At 62.6% G+C, this 18,550-nt stretch overlaps 1 protein-coding gene across 1 annotated transcript; it reads right to left on the bottom strand.

Annotated features, from left to right (window-relative positions):
* Window positions 1-1,032: 1,032 nt before the first annotated feature.
* STARD3 (StAR related lipid transfer domain containing 3) lies at window positions 1,033-17,850 on the bottom strand. The gene is made up of 15 exons (XM_086478116.1): window positions 17,739-17,850; window positions 14,685-14,964; window positions 11,759-11,836; window positions 11,379-11,456; window positions 11,234-11,287; window positions 11,014-11,131; window positions 9,804-9,902; window positions 9,030-9,085; window positions 8,139-8,231; window positions 6,690-6,752; window positions 5,555-5,650; window positions 4,940-5,019; window positions 4,489-4,593; window positions 3,043-3,136; window positions 1,033-1,208 (listed from the first exon to the last, which is right to left on the bottom strand). The coding sequence occupies exons 2-15, from the start codon at window positions 14,898-14,900 to the stop codon at window positions 1,104-1,106; spliced, it is 1,335 nt and encodes a 444-aa protein (XP_086334242.1). The 5' UTR covers window positions 14,901-14,964; window positions 17,739-17,850; the 3' UTR covers window positions 1,033-1,103.
* Between the last annotated feature and the right edge of the window lie 700 nt (window positions 17,851-18,550).

Raw genomic sequence — 18,550 nt, 5'->3', positions numbered from 1 at the left:
TGGGCCACCGTGGGTTGGGGGACAGTGGCAGCCACGGCCAAAGGAGCCTGGAGGACCCCTCCTTTGAGCGTGGGGGGGTGCAGAGCCGGGGCTACTGCCAGCCCAGCTGGGCCAGCGTTCCTCCTCGCGTTGGTTCGCCCGGGTCACGAAGACAAGGGGCTGCAAACAGTGCGAGGCTTTTAATTCCCACCGGTGCTGGCCAGGGGCATCGCCCCTCGCAGGCATGGGGGGGGGGGGGGGCTGGACCCCCCCCAGGCCAGGGTGTAGGGGGGGGGGGGCAGAGAACCCCGGGGGGTGGGTTCTGGCGGGGGTGCTCGCCCTCGCCGCAGCGCTGCCGGCGCGTGCCCCCGCGCTGCTGCCGTTTATAGCCCAGAACACAGGTAGGGGGGGAAAAAAAAAAAAAAAAAAAAAAAAAAAGCCGCAGTCGCCCCCGCATCTCCCCCCCACCCCCACCCCGCTGCACCCCCCCCCCCAAAAAAGGAGAAAAGTCTCTGCTTAAGGCAAACCACGCTCTGCCTGCGCCCGGAGCTGCGGGGGACGAGCTCAGCCGAGCCCCCCGGGGCAGCCTAAAACACCGGGAGGGGGCCCCTGCACGGACCCCCCGTCCCCTCCTGCAGGGAGCTGGGGGGGGGGCACAGGCCCTGGGGGGGGGGCAATGGGCACAAGCTGCGCCTTTGCCCCCACAGGGGGAGGGGCAGAGCTTGGGGTTTTGAGAGGGGAGGGAGCTGCGTCCTCCCCCTAACGTGGCCTTCCCCGCTGGCCCCGCTTTCTCACGGACCTGGGGCACAAGCGCAGGGAGGTGGGGGTCACAGCTGAGCCCCCTCCACCCCTGCGTGAGGGGAAGGGAGGGAGGTTGGGGGCAGAGGAGGGCAGGGAAGGGGTTTGGCACATGACAGTCAGTGGTTTCAGGGCCCCAATTCCGGGTAACTGCAGTGGCGAAGGAGCTGAGCACCCCCAGCCTCTTCTCAGCGCTGTTAGTACGGGGCAACCTCTCCTGGGGGGGGGGGGGGGGGCGGGTCACGGTGAGGCCACAGGGTCCTCTCCCGGCCCCAGAGGAGAGAGGGCAGAGGAATGTCCGGCGAGGGGCAGGTCCCCCCCCCTGCTCAGGGCTTGCCGGCGAGCTCGCCGACCCGCTGGCGGAGGTGGAAGGCGAACTCGAACATGGTGGCAGCCAAGCTCTGGTGGATCAGGTAACGGGGCAGGCGACCCTGCGGGGAGAGCAGAGAGACACGGAGCCGTGAGGCAGGGCTGGGCTCGGGGCTGACACCCCACCACCCCCCCACCCCAAATCCGACCCGGAGGTGTCAGCCCCGGGGCTGAGGGACGCAGCAGCACCGCAGCGGGGAGCTGCCGCTTTCCCGGCGCTCGCTCCGGGGGAGGAACTGAAACGGTGGTGATTTCTCTAAAAAAGCCCTGCACGACTCACCCCCAACCGCCTCGGCCTCTGCTCTATTATGTGAGATGCAGGGGAAAGAGGAAAAAAAAAAAAAAACCAACCAAAAGCCACCCAACAAAACCCAAACCCCCTAATCCTTGCCTCCGCCGGGGGCCTGCACAGGGTCCCAGGGCAGAGGAGGGGTCCAGGCAGCTCAGAGCAGCCCAACTATCCGGGGGGGGTCAAGTAGGCACAGAAAGACCCCCCCTATCCTTGGGTCGGGGTGTTCGAGCAGAGACTTTTCCCAGGACACAGGGGCAGGAGATGGCGAGACTGTTGGTCCAGGGGCCATTTCGGACGCCCGCCTGCACCGAGCCCCCACGGCCACCACCACCCACCCACCCACCCACACGTGTGTGCAATTCCCAGCCTTCCCTGCAGGAAGGGATGAGCCATGGGCTATAAATACTTCTTCAGGGCCAAAGGAAACAGCGAGGCAGCGCAGAAGAGGGGTCTGGGCACCAGCGGAGCCCTTCAGGAAGATGGTGGAAGCCGTTGACAGGCGAGTTATTAATAGCTCGGCCGCTACGGCATTTCTCCCAGCAGCAGAGGCGGGCAGTGGGCGAGTGCTCTCCGGCCCGGGAAGCACAAGGAACATCTTTCCTCTCTAAGCCCCAGCTTGCACAACCCCGTGGGGTTCATCCTTCCCGTCCCCCCCTCCCCCCAAAACCCCTGCTCGTTCCGGCCAAGAGGCCTCGCAGCCAGGCCCGTGAGGGCAACCGCCTCTGCGGGGCGGAGGGGCACGAGGCCCCGGGTTGCGCCGCCCGGGCGAGCGCTTCTGCGAGCCCCTCGCGAAGCGTTTCACGAGGCGAGAGCGGATCCCACTCGGCGGGGAGGGAGGGAGGGACGTGGGAGGGGAGGGGGCCGCGCAGCTTTGCGGCAGAGCGCCGATGAATGGAGCCTTTGTGCTCGCTGCCGCAGCGCTGTTACCACGTCAGCCTTCAGCGGGGTGGGGGGGGGGAAGAAAACGGGCCAGCTCGGCTCCCCGCACCCGCCCGACCCCGGCTCCCTTTTGTCTGGGCCGCCAGCGAGGACTCGACGCGCAGCTCCGCCAATAGCTCCGAATTTGGGTCACCCCCTACGGCCGAAGCGCCTTGCCCCGGCGGGGGGACACGGCCCCACGCGCTCCCAGGGGCGGCCGCGGTCGTACCGGGGTGTCCGGGCGCAGGGGCAAGGGAATCACCCCTTGGGTGGGGGCTGCTGGGGGCAGCAAGCAGCCGGAGAACACGTGACCAACTATTTTTGGTCCCCAAAGAGGATTAAAAAAAAAAAAAAAAAAAATCTCCCCTGCCCCAGTCCTGCCCACAGAGATGTGAAACCCCCCAGGCAAGAGCCCTGCCAGGTACGGAAGGGCTGCCCCGCCTCCCACTGGGGCAACTTCAGGGGGAAAAAGGGCGACTTTCAGGCAGCGTTCAGCCTCCACCTGCACAACTCTTCCCTTTAGGGCAGCCTTGGGCAAACGAGCCGCTTTGGCAGCGGCCGGGGGGACCGCAGCTGCTGGGAGCACCGGGCAGGCCCTCACCCTGCGGCACGCAGGGGGTGCCGGGAGCCTGGCGGGGAGCTCTGCCAGGGCCCGGCCGCAGCGCTCGGCGAGGAACTGGCTCTACCTTGAGGTCCGTGTTGAGAATCCAGACGAAGGTGCAGACCCTGGGGTTGCTGGGACATTTCAGGACGATGAATCCTCCGGGCCCGTTCTCACCCCTGCAAAGGGAGCGAGAACACACGGAGTCAGAGCACGGGGCTGCCTGAAGAGCCCTTCTCCCAACGCGCCGCGGCCATCCCGCGGCAGCTCCCGCGGCGGCGGTGGCGGCCGCCCCCTCCGCCTGGCAGCGGGGACGAGAGCCCCGCGGGGTCCGAGCAGATGCGCCGAGGGCCCGGGAGGAGATCTGCTCGGGCTGCGGGCACGCGAGCCAGCGCGGCGAGGCAGGTTTCCCACAGGTGCCTTGGCAGCGGCGGTGCCAGGGCTGCCGGCTGAGAAGCAGCCGCTGCCCACGGGCCGTGCCAGCCCAGCCGACGCGGGTTTCTTCACCGCCGGGGAGGTTTTTTTTTTGGGGGCACAACCCTGGGGAAACGGGTGGGAACGAGGAGGTCCCAGGAAAGGCGAGCAGGCAGGGAAAGCCGGCGCGGTCGGGACAGGCTGGGCGCGGGGAGCCTCGTCGCTCCAGCCCCCAGATCCTTCTTTGCGCCATCTGATCCGTCTCGGAGAAGAGCTGCGCTCGCACGCAGAGCCCAAAGACAGATTTCCCTTCCCTGTTCAGGAACACACTATTTTTGCTGCGTACGTTTGTAAAAAAGATTTTTCTAGGCCCTGAAGTCCCCGGCTCTTAAATAGACTGAGGCAGCTGCGACGGCTCCGAGTTAAAATGTCAATTACTTTAACCAGATTATTAGGAAAAACAAAGTCAGCGCGCGGAGTGGCACAGCTGGGCCCCAGGCACCGGAGCAGACAGTAACAAGGAGTCCTTGTTCGACGAGGCTAACCCCGCCGAGATCCATCCCCAGCTGGGCGAAGCTGCCGCTTCGGAAGGGGAGAGGCCGAGGACCCGCGGAGGCTTTGGGAGCCAGGCCGTCCTGACGCAGCTCGTTTCACCCCCGGGACCAGCTCTCGGTGTCCTCGGCCTTTAAAGTCAGTCAGCGCCTGGCTTACGAGAAGCAAAAGGCATCCGAGAGGCTCCAAGCGAGCCCCGGGCAGCTGTTGACAGCCCCTCCGCAGCGGCAGCCGGCCCTGTTTGGGAATTAACTGTTACATAAACAGGATGCGGAGCGGGAACGGGGTTTGCGCTCTGACTGGCCGGCACCTCCACCCCCCTTGAGCGGAGCGCTGGGAAACGCCCGAGCAGCACTGAACGGCACAGGGAGTTTCTTTAACAAAGGAAGAAGAACAAGGGAAGCAAGGTTTAGCTCCACAAACAGATTAGCTTCCTGCAAACGCTGCCAGGGAGACAGCAGGGTTTTCATTTAAGTGGCTCCTCGCCCCGAGCTTCAGCAAAGTGCGTGTGGCGGATACCAGCTGAAAAAAAAAAAATAAAGAAAAGCCAGAACCTGCCTCTTACCTGACATACTTGGAGAGCGGAGGCTTTAGGCTGTGCGTGGTCGACATCCCTGAGGAAATGTACCTGTCCCTTCTCCTCTCGATCCGGCGCACGTTCACGAAGTCCCTAAGCCAAGAGAGGGGGCGACTGCTTTAAAACGCGCCCGGGGACGGTGAAGGAGCAGATCCCGCTCCGCTGGGGAAGGCTGTGGCGGAGGGATGTCAACACCGGGGCGCAGCGCTGCCATCAGGGGGACCGACTGGCTGATCGGGACAGATTTTGAGCGCCCAGGCTCCTGCCAGGAAGGTCTGGAGGAAACTCCAGGGGCTCCCGCGCTGACCCCGGCAGCTCCCAGCCAGCGCAGAGCGGCAGAGCCGGGGCAGAGGCTCTCGCCACGCTCAGATGCTTCTCTCCGTATTTCAGGAGGGTGTTGAGGGGCTCAGTCCAAAACAGACGGGGGGAATAAACTGACCTTGGGGAAACCACACCGCCCGCAGCCCCGGCTGCCACGTCGTAGGAGACGATCGTGTTGTCCTCAACCCGCTGCAAGATCTGCCGGGGGGGGGGGGGGGGGAAACAGGAGAGAGGTTTCCTCAGATGATGCCTGCAGGCCCGCACGGGCCAACTGCCGGGCGATACGGACCCTCCCCTCAACCAGCACCGGGATTCAAAGCAACCAGGGTGCCTCCAGCAGCCGAGCTGAGGCCGAGGGGTCCAGCTCTCCTGCTCTGAGCCCAGCCCCTCTGCTGTTTTGGGGGGGGGGGGGCCCCCAGCGTTGCCCCCCCAGCTCCCTGCCACGCCAACGGCGCCCAAGCCCTACCGAGGGGAAGGCGGGGCTGGCTCCGCCGCTGGCCCACCTCCCTGCCCACCTCGTGGGCTTTTGGACGGGCACACGCCTGCAGCTGGCGAGCGCCGAGCGCTCGGATCGTACGGATGAGCGGCGGAGATTTAACGCCTCAGCGCCTCGGATCCAGCTCAGCTCCAGTAGGGCCTGGGCACCGCCGACAGCCGGTGTTGGACTGGGAAGCTCCAACTCTCCGCTCCAAGGAGCTCCTGTGATTAAGCCATCTTTGTCCGGCACGCTCACCTGGCAAGCTGCCACCGTTCTGTTCCACAGGATCATCTTCTCAGGCTGGAGAATAACCTCCTGGTAAACCGTTTCAGCAGAGCACGGCAGGAAAGCCTGAGGACAGAGCCAGAGCAGTGAGCCAGTCCCCCCGCTTCGGCCAGGTCCTGTCGAAGGCCGGCAGGGCAGATCACAAAGAACGACGGGGTCAGCACAGGAGGGGAGCGGCGAGGCTGGCCTGGCTCACGCGCACGCAAAGCCAGTGCTGTCCCCCCCTCCGCCACGGCGCCCTCGCTCCCAGGGGCCTGGAGGGGGTCAGAGAGGAGGGAGCCCAGGTTTCGGCCGTCGCCGAACCGCCGCCGGCCGAGGCCCGTGCCGACGCGAGGGAGGGCAAGCGTCCGTCTGTCTGGAACGCGGCGAGACAGACCGACCCCGGGGCTGGCTCCCCTCCCACCCTCACCCCACTTTATCAGCAGTTCCGCTGAGAAAGTCGCCGAAAAGCTCTTCTGAGCTCCAGCCCAAGACACCGCGGGTTTCTCCAGGTCCCCGCGGGACGGGGGATCTTTGGAGGCAAACGGTTAATGCGGCAAAGCGGGACCATCCGGCTTTTTCTCGCGAATACCGAGCTGCTCCATTGGCAGCTCCTGCCAGCGAGGCAGCATATGCACTGGAACAAAGAAAAGCCACCGCAGCACCGACGCTTCATTAAAGCGTGGTTTACAGCCAAGCCACTCCAGCGAGAGGGCACAGAGCGAGGCACTTCCGAGCGGCTCTTCTCCATGCCAGGCGGCAGCAGACGCACACTCAGCCCTGGTCTTGCTGGCAATTAGTTCCAATTAGCCTCCTTGGTCAGATTAAGTCCTAGATGCTGGGGTTGGAAGCGAGTCTTGCAGTCACCTGCTCCCACTTCTACCAGCAGAGACTGGGGCCCAGCATATTTGCTGGGGAGTTTGTCCGCCAGCCAAGGGGCTTTCCTGGAGAGATTCCCTAGAGCGGGCAGCGCGGTTCATCTGTCTCGAGCAGAGTGTGCTCTGCAGCCTGCCCTGTCCTGCCAGGGCCGGGAGAGAGGGTGAAAGCCGAGCCGCGGCTCCGAGCAGGGCAGTCGCCCTTCGCCTGTACCACACAGCCTAAGGAAGCGACCCAGGAAGGTTCTTACCTTTAAAATAAAGGTCTTGCCATGGAAAGGTATTTCAAAAGTGTAAACAACGTCACCGAAGTCCTGGGCGAGAAATAAGAAAGTTACTTTTCCGTCAGCAAAACAAATCAGCTCTATCTGGGGTAAAGGCTGCTGGTCCCACACCGCTCTGCAAGGACCCTCTCCGGCCCTCAGGTGCCCCCCGTTTCCCCCACCACCCCCCCCCCCTGCACCAGGCAGTGACCCCAGCACGGGAACTGCTCCCAGCACATTTCGGACGCACGTGCACAAATTCCCATCCACAAAACAACACCCAGAGCGGCAGCGGTGACGAGACAGAAAAAGAATCCGGCCCACGCCAGCCTGCAAACCCCACGTCAAGGTCACAGTCTCTTTGCAGCGAGCGACCCAACACCGGGGGTAGGAGAAAGGGGTCCGTTTGCCAACGCTGCTGTTGTTACCTACATCTGAGAAGAGACTCCCTGGAGGGGTTAGGGATGGACAGATGATAACCTTTCATCATTAGCCCTGTGTTAAACTCCGATTAGTCTATTTAAATCCGTCCCCCTTTGGATAAAGAAAACAATCTGCCCAGCTAGTTTGGCATCAGACAATGGATCACTTGACAGGGGAATTTTAAACACCAGATGAGACTGCAGTTTGCAGGGCTCTCCCCCCAGTCGTGTTGCGAGCCCGCAGGCAGAAGGCAAGGCTGGTTTTAGGGGGCAGAGACGCTGCCCCTTTCCCTCCACCCTCTGGAAGGAGAAAGGAGCTCGAGGTACCCCAGAGAACTCTCCTGTCGCTCAGGGAATGAGCCAGCACAGTGAGGAAAGAGGCAGGGCAGGGCCTGGGCCCGCTTTGCGACTTGCAGACGGAGCCCTTTGGCCAAGCCACCGTGGAATGACGCAAGGCAGACCCTGATCTACACTCCAGCACCCACAAGGTCCCTCTCCCGGGGAAGGGGAGGGGTGACACAAACGGCTTTGGGCGTGGGATCTGCGCCCCACACTCTCCTGCTCCCAAAGCTGGCCAGAAAGGCCAGACCCTGGCTCGGCTCGGTGTCCCCAGCGTGCCCCCAAAGGCACCTTGCTGTGGAGCTGCAGCACCGACAGGGCCCCCCAGCCCCACCGCAGGGCCCGCGTGCCTCCGCTCCTCCCGGGGCTCCGCATCCCAACGCCTACCCAAGGTGAGCTGTCCGCCCCTGCCCGTCTAGAGGGAGGAGTGATGGGCTCTCTCCTGTCAAACGGGAAGGCAATTAAATGTCTAATTAAATAAGAGGGGATTTTACATTTAACTGAACTGGAATAGATTCCTAATTCAATCAGGTAATTGTAACGCTTGTTAATTTTTCGTGTCGCAAGGAGGTTTCAAAAGCCTCGTTCGCCCTCCCGTTTTTGCTAAGCCACCCGTGCGCTCTGCCGGCAGCGCTGCCCAGCAGGTGGGGCGGGGCGGGGGGGGGACGACACTTGCATTGTTTTTCTCGAACTTCCAGTTCTCCTCCTGGGCGAGGATTTGGTCCACGACCTCCATGGCATCTTTGCCTTGTTGGACATACTCCTTCTCCTAGGAGAGAAGAGCATTTCATGAGCTGGGGTTGCAGAAAGCCCTCAGAGTGAGCGCACAAGGCCGGCTACCCGCCTCTCCCAGGGCTGGCGGAGGGAAAGGGGCTATCTCCCATCACCACACCGCAGAAATCTCTTCATTTGGGTCACAGAAGCCTCATTGTGGAGCTCAAAGTCACGCTCCCCGCCCTGGCTGGTATCCACGCACCAGCTGCGTCTACCAGCGAGCCTCCCGCCTTCACGTAAGGGTTTCCAGCAGGCGAAGGGCTCTGGGATGGGCAGAGCTTCCTCCTGGGGAGGTGCCAGAACCGGGGCTGAACGGCAGCAGAACCGCTTGGAAAAAGAGCAGGAGGCAGCCCGTGCCCAGCCAGGCTTCGGGGAGGCGAAGGACCAGCCCCGCGGGGACCGCTGAGGCGATGCCCTCCTCGGGACGGGACCGCGTCACCGGGGAGCAAAGAGGGGAAAAGGGGAGAGAGGGAGGGGCAGGAGGCAGAGCCAGGATCACGTCCCTGCGGGATGCTGCAGGGAAGAGCGGGCAGCCCTGGGGGAGGGGGTTAGCGCCGGGCGATACCCAGAGGACCCCCCTCCTGCGGCGGCCACGGTGCCACCGGTGCCGAGGGGCAGGCAGAGCTCCTCGGCCACGTGTCCCCAGAGCCGAAGGCTGTGAAATGAGGGACAGCAGCCTCTGGTGCTCTGCAGACCCAGCACCCTGATGGGCCTGCAGGATGGTCAGAGACACCCCCCCCCCCCCAGCCCTGAATCAGCCTGGAGCCGGCCTCACGCCGCGCTGCCTGTTTACCTGAGCTGTCAACGCCTTCCTCCCCGCACCTTCCTCATCCGACTCGTTGTCCGACCCTGGGGGGGGAGGGGGGAAGCACACAATTAACACACAGTTGATGAAGACCCCCACTTGCACCATCGCCCTCTGACTTTCCCCCTGGGGGACAGGGTCAGACCCCCACACCCTATCCGATGGGAAGGGGACAAGCGCAGGCCCTGCCGCCCCGAACGCCCCCACCGGCTGCCAGGAGCTGCTCCGCTCTCCGGGAGGCTGAGCACGAACCGGGTGTCAGCTACACCGGGACAACTGCTCCGGCTGACGCCTCCTCGCTCCCGAGCAGGGGAGGTCTCCGGAGGCAGCACGAGGCGGTGTCACAGGGCAGCGGCGCGCTGCCAGCTCCGATCCTCACCTGCTCGTGGCAACTCGCCCCCGTGTGCCCTCATCCCGAGGGCAGCAGTTTTTTAAGCACTTTAGCCGCAGCTAAGAGCGTTTAATCCCCCAAACCACAAAAGGCTCCGCTTTCCCACAGAGCCGGAGCCAGGCACGAGGGGCTGAGCGCCACTCCGCTCCACAGGGGGCGCGGGGACAGCGCGGCCGTGCCCTCCCCGGCCCGGGGACAGGCGCAGGGCGAGGAGAGGGCGGCCTGTTTGGCAGCATCAGGTCTCGGAGGCCCTGCCGCCCGCCACGGCCGAGGCAGAGCGCGAGGCGGGGAGGAGGTTACGGAGGCGAGGAGCCCCGGGAGGCCCGGCTGCCGGCGAGGCGGCGGCAGAAGGGGAGGAGGGCGCGTCGTACCTGCGAAGGACTCGGGCGGGGAGTAGAACTGCCCCTCGGAAAGGGCTCTGGGGTAGAGCAGGGGGCCGCGAGAGGCCGCAGCCTGGGCCGCCAGGTACCCTGCGAACCAAAGCAACGAGGTTTGACACACGGGGCACCCAGGGCTTCAACGCCAAGGGCTGCTGGGGCCCCCCACCACGTCCACCCCTGCTCAACCCCCCCCCCCCCCCCCCCCCCCCCGCCACTTTCTTCCAGATACAGCCGGTGTTTTCGCACCGACACCAGCCAGCCCACCAGCTTTTCAGCTCCTGTTGCCTCATCTTTTGTTTGAGACATTTTATCTGCATGGAGATCAATGGGCTCTTTTGCCTGTCAAATCCAAAGGCGATTAAGCATCTAATTAAATAAGAGCTTCCCCTGGAAGCAATTTAGAACCTGAGCCTAATCCAATAGAGGCATTAAACACTTGATCATTTTTCATCTTAAAGCCTCCTTGCAAGACCCAAACATCCTCTGGTGTTTTCCAGTCAGCCACCGCACTTCTGACCGAGCCCCGCTTGACAAACACTCCTGCGGTTACGTGCCCTTTCCCGGTCCCTCCTTCGCCAGCGAGGCCTGGGAGAGCGACAAAACTCCTGCTGCTGCTGGAGGGACGGGCAGCCGTGCCAGCCCGCTCCCTAGAAGGACCCCTGGAAGTCAGAGGCGCTCAGCACCGCAGGGCAATTTATAAAGCATGAGGTCAGACTCGATCTCCCTTTAGTCTGACCTCAGCGACCAGAGGCTGTAAAATTTCACACGCCGCGCCCCTGTAACGTGCCTGTGACTGAAGCAATCCTCCCTGAAAGGTCTCCAGCCCGGATCTGAAGACAGATATCCAGAGAGGGAGAGTCCAACAGTCCGCCTGGCATTCGTCCCACTGTTTCAAAACATTTTCTCCGATGCGGAGGTAAGCTCCGCTTCCAACACGCCTGGCTTCAGGATCCAGACATTGGGGAATTTGGCTCGTTTTTCTCCACTCAATTAAAAGATGCTTTTTATAATCTGGTATTTTCTTCCCCTGAAGGGACTTATATACCATAACAGAATTGAGTCAGGCACTTACCGTCACAGCCAGCCTGGAGATCACTTCTCCATAAATGTCATATCTGTCAAGGTGCTGCCAAAGCAGCAGAAACCCCAGGCCTGGGAGTCTCATCTGCCAACTCGTACCACAGAGGAGCAAAATACTCACATCGTTCCTCTTCTGCTTCCTGAGTTAGGACTTTAAAATCCAGGAACCAAGTCTCTAGCCAAGCAATGACAAACGAGACGATGGGGAGTAAGTAGCCGAAAGCCCCTTTGGTCAGAAGCTGCGTGGAAGCGAGCAGAAAGCACAGGGAGTTTACACGAAGGGGAAAAGAGCAGCATCAGGTAACCACAAAGCAACCCCCTGGGAGCCCCAGGAAACCAACCTTGGAGAGGATGACCTTCACGATCAGGAAGGCACTGGATACCAACGTAGTGACCTGAAAAAACAAATCGACGTCTCTTGGATCGCTGCAGACTCCGGGCGGGGAGAGAAAATTCAAAACAGGAAAGCCGAAATTGCCTCCTTACCGCTATGACCCACCAGTGGCGCAGCTTTACGACGGCGTAGGCCAGCAGCAGCACAAAAAACCGGAAGAAAGCCAAGACCTTTAAAAACAACAACAACAACAACAACAACAAAAAAAAGCCATCGACACCCGTCACTGCCCTCGTCCCCCTGCCAGGCGCTGGGAGGACGCAGAGGCGGGCCAGCTCCCCAGGACTTCGCCACCCAGACAGATGGGGCCAAGGCTGCGACCTGCCCCATTTCAGGGGAGCCAGGTGAGGGGCAAAGCTGTGGGGAGACCCCAGCCCCGCCCCAGCACACGGGCCCTCCCTGCCCAGCTTTCGGCTGTGCCACCCCCAGCTCCGAAGCCGTTTCCTCACCGGCAGCAGCCTGGGATACTCACAAATATGTCAAAGAAAGAGGTCTTAAAGTCGTACTTGAAGATTTCGTTCTCCAAGTTCTTCTGAATGCCATCCTTGGTCTGGAGGGGAGAGAGGAAACCAGAAAGCCATTGAGCGCGCTGATAAGAAACTAACGGCAGAGAGCGCCCGGCCAAGCGGTGCCCGGAGGTTACTGCCAGGTCAGGGTGGGAGCCAGGGCACACGACCGGCAGCGCAGGACGGCGGGAGGCCACAACAGCCCATTTCACCCTCGGTTTCACACCGAGGAGCGCGAGCCGGGCAGCCCGAGCGGGAGCAGCACGCGGGGGCGTTAAATGCTTCTGCGGGGAGGGGGGGGCTTTCTAACACCAAAAAGCCGCTCCCTGGGCTCAGCACGTCCACGCCACCGGATCACAACTGCCACAGCCTAAAGCCCTCGGTCGGACACCACCTCCCACTCGTGCCTGTCACCCCCAGGTGCGGCTCCGGGTGACAAGACTTCGGCTGTACGGGAGGAGACGCAGAAAAAAAAAAAGGAAAACCTCAGGAAATCGCTTCTCTCGCACGTTCGGTAACGCTGAAGGAAGCATCTCCCACAGCTGGACAACCAAAACATCTCCCCTGCGAGGGCCCTCAGGGGGCACTCAGCGACCTGGTGGAACTGAAGCTGCGATCGTCCTCCTCGTGCAAAGCCCCGAGGGGTCCCCTCCCCTCCCCTCCCCTCTCCTCCAGGCCAGCTGGCTCCCCACGGCTCCCAGCAAAGCCCAGCCGCCCTCCAGGAAATCTGAGCGAGGAGGTCAAACCCGGCGGGTTCAAACGCGCTGGCAAAGGGGAAGAGGGAGGAGGATGAGGGACACGCGCAGGCACAGAGAGGGAGGAAATCTGAAAGAGGCAAAACTGCTTTCTGGGGTGCTGCACGTGGAAAGAGCTCACAGCAGAGCTCTCCTGCCTCACCCCGAGACAACCAGGGGCCCGACGGTGTCCCCCCCCCCGTACTTTTGACACCATCAATCCCGTTCTCGGGAGGCTGGCACCGCTGGCGACGAGGAAGCGGGTGGCTCAGGTAACTGGAACAAACGCTTCACCTTTAGGCTATTGGTTTGAACGCAGCCCAGCTGGCCTGGAAGCCGGTGCAGGCTGACAGCTGTTTGATGATCTGTGAGAAACAAGTTGGTGGATCTCAGGCCAGTTCTTGGCAGCCCGGTGGCCTGGCACCCTCTTGTCAGACAGTCCAAGGACAGAAGAGGCAGCCATCGGGAAGCAGTCCCTCTAGGTCAGGGCTGGTGCTTAATATTCGGGGGGGGGGGGGGGGGGCGCAAAGCAGTTCTGCACTGTTGCTTGATCCGATCCGCGGCTGCAGGACTCGTGCCAGGCGGCTTCGCTGAGCTGCCACCGGCAGCCTCCTCCCCACACCACGGCTACGCGGTGCTGCAGGAGGAACGAGACGCAGGGAAGGCTTTGGATTATGATTTCTGGGAGGTGTTTTCAGTTTAAATAAGGGTCACTGCCACGAACGAGGAAGAAGGACTGTCTGAGGCATCTCTCCGTCCCCGAGAGCAGCCAGCTCTCAGAATTACAGGCAACAGCCATTTAACGAGGGCCAATTTGCTCAGCTTATCTCGCAGCGAAGGAAACCGTTTGATAAAAAAAGCATTAGTCATGATATAAAAATCGTTGCTCTTCATAACTAGGCAAATAAGCTGTCCTAATAGCTTTAAATATGCAGCATCTCAGCTCGGGGCCCAAATATCAGCAGTTAGTCACTCATTAATGGCTACCTGCAAGACCTACGCTCCGAATCACCCTGGTGACCGTGCTGGCAGATGATCTCCCCAGGGCTTGGGGTTTTTTTTTTTTTTATTTGTACAGAGTACCTCTCCAGAGGAGAGCAGGGACAAGAGCAGGAGGCCGGGGTCCAAGCTGGGTGTGCGGGACACCGTCGGCATCGCTGGAATGCTGGCCGAGAGACTCTTTTTTTTCCTAGGTGGGGAGGGGCAGGGGGTCTCTTCAGGCTCTCGACAGCGGGCAGGGTGAGGGAGGTGCTGGTCGAGACAATCTGCTAAGTGCAGAGACCCAGGAGATAAGCAGGGCAGAGATAAGAGCCGCTAAGTGAGCGCAGGATCCAGGGCTGATAAATAAAGGCCAGACACGGGCCGGGCTGCACGCAGGAGCGCTGGGGTCTATCTGTTCATCTCGCCTCTCTGCTCAGGTTGTTCCACGGGAGGACATGTAGTACCTGAAACCAGTCAGGACCAGTTCAGGAAAAATAAAAATCAAACCACAGCCCAGAGAATAACTTGGACCTGATGGGACTGAGGGAAATCAACTGGATTTCCCGGGTCGTTGCAAGAGCTGACACACCGAGCCTACGCAGATGCGACAGCCGCTTCGGAGAGGACCAAAACCCTCGTGTTCCCCTTCGCTACTCCCCTGGGTGCTGGAGCAGCACCTCCAGCTTTCAGAGGCTGAGATCAGAGGCAGGATGTTGGGACCGAAGCTCAAAGCTCCTTTTGTCTCTGCCCAACGGCCGGGTGGGCGAGAGGAGGGTCTGCCCATCCCACCCTGAGGCTCTGGGAACGAGACGCTGCGGCAAAGCCGGCGGCCGCCTGGCGAACGCGGCGAGCGGCTTCCCTTCAGGGGAGCAGGAGAGAAACTCGGCCAAGGGCTCGACCCGGCGATCCCACGAGCCGCGGAGCTCGTTACGCCGCGGCACGGGGCGCGCCCGCGCCGGCGCGAACGACCCCGGGGAGGAAACGAGCCGGACTGGGGGTGACACCGGCCTGCGCGGCGGTTCCTCGGCCAGCACGGATCGGCAGAGCGCTGGGAAGAACAAACAAAGACTTGGCCCGAGACCCGTGAAGCGGAGCAATTAGCGCAGAGGGAGCCGCGTTTGAAAAGCACCGCTTCGAAGGGCAAAGCCTCCGCCGCCCCGCTTCCCCCCCCACTCACGTTCAACTCGATGATCCACAACAAGGAGATGAAGAGCAGGTCGAAGGTGACAAAGAGGCAGAAGGTCCTCCTCACGTCCGAGATGGCTTTCCTCTTCTCCCGAGAGAAGTAGCAATACGGGGAGAAGCCCTGGCTCTGGGAGAACGAGGTGCTGATGGACGCTATGGCTGGGAGGCTCCGTTCCAGGGCGTGCTGCAGGTCTGTCGGTTTGCTCATCCTCGGCCCAAGCGACTTGGGTCCTACGTCAGTCGAGGCAACATCTGCCAAGCCAGGGCATCACCTGCGGGGAGACACAAAGGGGACCCTCAGCCCTCAGGTCTCGGGGCACCCCTTCTCCCCTCCCCCTCCAGAGGCAAACATCCCTATTACCAAAGCGGATCCCGTCTGTTTTATACAGTTCCCAAGGGAACAGGCGAATCAGTGGCTTTTGGGCAGCCAAAGAGCCTCCTTCTCGGAAGCAAAGACACCCAGGGCTCACCCCAGGGCTGCCCCGTCGCACCCTGGCACCCCGCGTTCACCGGCACAGGCAGAGACCTTCCTTCCCCTCTCGCTTGCTGCGGGGAAGGAGGAATCGGCCGCTCAGAGGGGCAGGGGTTCTGCAGAGCCACCAGCACGTGTCACCGGGACCCGGAGGCAGCCACCCAGAACACGCTCGCAGCGCAGCGAGCCAAGCTGGCGGCTCCAGCCAGCGGCCGGAGCAGCAGATGGCAAAACCCCACGGAGACGCCGCGGCAGCGGGAAAATGGGGCCTCACGGCGTTTCCGTGGAGGCCCGTGATCCGAAAAGGAGCAACTCCCGGGATCCCGGAGCCGGCCCAAGCTACAGCAGCCGCATCTACAGGGAAAAAACCCCCAGGGTCTGTGTGTGTGTTCCACAGGGCGAATCACAAAGCCTCGGGAGCCGGTTGTCCCGGCAGGTCCCGTCCCGGCGGGTCCCGTCCCGGCGGGTCCCGTCCCTCAAGGCTGAGAGCAGAGCCCGCTCGCTCCAGGAGCGCGACGCCAGGTTTCACGCCCGGCTCGGGCCGAGCGGAGCGGCGGGAAGGCGGCGGGGGAAAGCGCCGCTCTCCGCCCCGGCGGCTGGCGGTGCCGGGCACCCAAGCCCGGCGCGAGCGAGGGGTGGAGGTCTGCAGGCTGTTCTCACGCAGCCTGTGCCAACCATTGTGTGGAAACTGCTCCTCTCCGCCAGCGAGGCACAAGGAGGCCGCTACGTCAACGGACCGTGCGGCTGAGCACACGCTGGAGACAAGCAAGGGAAGAAGATGCCAGAACAGGTCAGGCCAGGGAGCTGTCAGCCCCCGGCTCTGCCACCTCCGAGCCACCCACGGCAAAGGCACGGCGACCAACCCCTCTGCAAAACACTCCCGCTCAAGGACGTCTTGCCTCCGAAAAAACCCAGATTCTTTGTTGCATTAGCTACCGCCCCAGCGGTTCTGCACCCTCCAGGCTGGTTTGTCCGCAACGGATCACGCTCGCGACAAGCGGGAGGCTGCAGCCATGCAAGGTCCGAGGGAAAAAGCCCTGAGACCGCGCCCGCCCCTGTGGGAAGGGGCCATCCGCGGGGGGGCACACGAAGCCAGGGGCGCTGCCGAGCCCCACTGGACGCTGGGGCAACCGCAAGAGCCAAGTTCAACGCGATTTGGGGCAATTTCGGGTCCCTGCACCAGCGGCTTCTGCATCCCGGCCCCCCCCTCCCCCCCTCCCACCCCCGCCAGGGAGCTGGAAAGGGAACAAAGCTGGGACTCCTGTCAAGTCCCTGTTGGTCTCTCTCGGAGGCGCTTCGGAAGGAGCTGGAAGACTTGTCACTTCACATCAGCCGCAACGACCGCGGCCCTTCGCCGCTCCGCGCGAGGGGCCCATCTCAAACTGGGAAAAGTTGAAGACATCTGTGAGCGCTTAAATAATACATCACCTCAGGCACGGGCTGCCTCCTCCTCTCCGGCGGGGTGTCGCCGCCTCCTTCCCTCCAACACCACTTTGCACTTAGGCAGCCCCCCTGCAACTTTCACAGCGCTTTAAAATCACCCTGCGAGGCTCGGCGGCTCCGCTCCCCCGACGCCGAGGCAGCGCCGGGGCCGCTCTGCGGTGCTGGGGACGCGGCAGAGCCTGGGGGACACCGAGCCCGGTGGCCGGTGTGAGCCCTGGTGCAGCTCAGCCCACCGAAACCCACCCGTCCTTAAACCCCAGCCTTCCCGGGGGGGTTTCACACCACTTCAGCGGCGCACCCATCCCAAACCAACCGGCGCCAAGCAACTTCTGGGGAAGAACCGGCAGCAAAGGCTTTACCTTCGGAGCACCGTGGGACAGAGCAGAGTTTGGCAGGAATATTTGAAGCCCACACGAGGCCCCCCTCGGCTGGGACTGCTCCCTCAGGCAGGAGAAAGCACCGAGCAGAAAGAGCAGGGCGGGGGGGGGGGCGGGGGGGCTGGATCTCGGCACGTCTCCACGTGCCTTTTTTCTGGGTGACAGATAAATTATTGAGCGCCCCGGTGTTGTATTATGCATTCCGACATCCTCCGCAGCCCGCGCCGCACCGGCTGCCGAGGCGCTTTCGGGGGCTCTCGAGCAGCGCAGCCCCCGACAGCCGACACGACAGGCTGGGGACCGCGAGGGGCACCCGCTGCCCGGAGGGACACCAACACTGGGGACCCCTCAGAGCTCTTCTGGTTAAAAAAAAAAAAAAAAGAAAGAAAGAGGGGCCCTCGAGACCCCGAGGAAAGATTTGGTGGGTTTTTTTTGCTGGGGACAGCCCGTTTTGAGGACAAAGAGGGGCCGCAGGGGCGAGAAGCGATGCCGCCGCCCGGCAGCGATGCCGCGAATCCCAGCGGGAAGCAAACGCCAAGGAGAGGCGGCCGGTGAAACCCCGAGGCACCACCAAGCACCAACACCCAGCGAGCGCTGCCAGAGAGGCCCGCACGGCAAAACGCCGGCGCCCCAGCCCAGTGCCAAAACGCCGGGCACCGAAACGGAGCCAGGACCCGTGCCGAGACGCCCCGTCCCTGCGACAGGCCAGAGCTGCCCCTGCAAAGCTCCAGCGTCGCCCCCTCCCCAGTGTCACCTTTTGGATGCGAATCACAAGCTCCTCATTAGCACACGTTTGCATGTTAATGACACGTCTTGCAGCAAGAAGCCTTTCTATCTCGTGACATCGCTTCTCCTTTCCTCCGGCGCCCCCGACTTCCCATTAACGTGTCTTCTCAGCTCACATGACGACTTCAACAGCTAATTCTCATGTCACCTCTGCTGAGAGTTACAGCCTTTGCGCCAAACGCTGCACCAGGAGAGAAAACACCTGGAGAGCCAGAGGGACGGGGCCCTGCAGAGCCACCGACCGCGGGTGTTTCACGACGCCAACCCGCGTCCGAGCTTCCTAACGGAGAAGCCTTTAAAACAAAAAAGGTCAATATTAAAGCAGACACTAAACTTCACCCGAAAAAAAAAAAAAACCCACAAAGTGACCCAATGTCTGCAGCAAACCCCTGGACAGGCCCCGTCACGCCCGCAGCCGGGACCCTGTGGGATCGGGGCCGTTTGGTTCCCAAGCGCCGCCGGATGCCGCCGTGACCCCGGAGCACCGCAGCGAGCTGGTCCCCGTGCCAATCTCCAGCCTTCCCTAGAGCACCTTCCAGGGCTAATCCACGCCCGTGCCTACGCTCAGGAAGGTCACCCGGCCGGGCACGCGCCGCGCCGGCTCCCGGCAGGGCTGGTGGCACGAGGGACAGCGGGCAGAGGCGGCGGGCTGGCGGCAACGGCCGAGCAGAGCGACGAGGGGGATGGAGGCTGCGGCTTCGCTCTGTCTGCACCCCAGCGGGCACACGGGGTGGGCACAGAGACCCCCGGGGAGCCCGGGCCCTCCCCGGGACCGCGGGC

Source organism: Leptosomus discolor, chromosome 25 (assembly GCF_034619465.1).
Source record: "Leptosomus discolor isolate bLepDis1 chromosome 25, bLepDis1.hap2, whole genome shotgun sequence".
In the NCBI taxonomy this organism is placed as follows: domain Eukaryota; kingdom Metazoa; phylum Chordata; class Aves; order Leptosomiformes; family Leptosomidae; genus Leptosomus; species Leptosomus discolor.
Note: the sequence above shows the minus strand (reverse complement) of the source record. Positions and strands in the feature narration are given on the sequence as shown.

Bases quoted from the DNA above. Each gene is read 5' to 3' on its own strand.
- STARD3 (XM_086478116.1), bottom strand. From the start codon at position 14,900: ATGAGCAAACCGACAGACCTGCAGCACGCCCTGGAACGGAGCCTCCCA. The intron at 9,086-9,803 runs GTACGACGCGCC...CTCCCCCCCCAG, and splicing joins CCCGCCCGAGTCCTTCGCAG to GGTCGGACAACGAGTCGGAT. The intron at 3,137-4,488 runs GTAAGAGGCAGG...CTCCCTTTGCAG, and splicing joins CCGCTCTCCAAGTATGTCAG to GGGTGAGAACGGGCCCGGAG.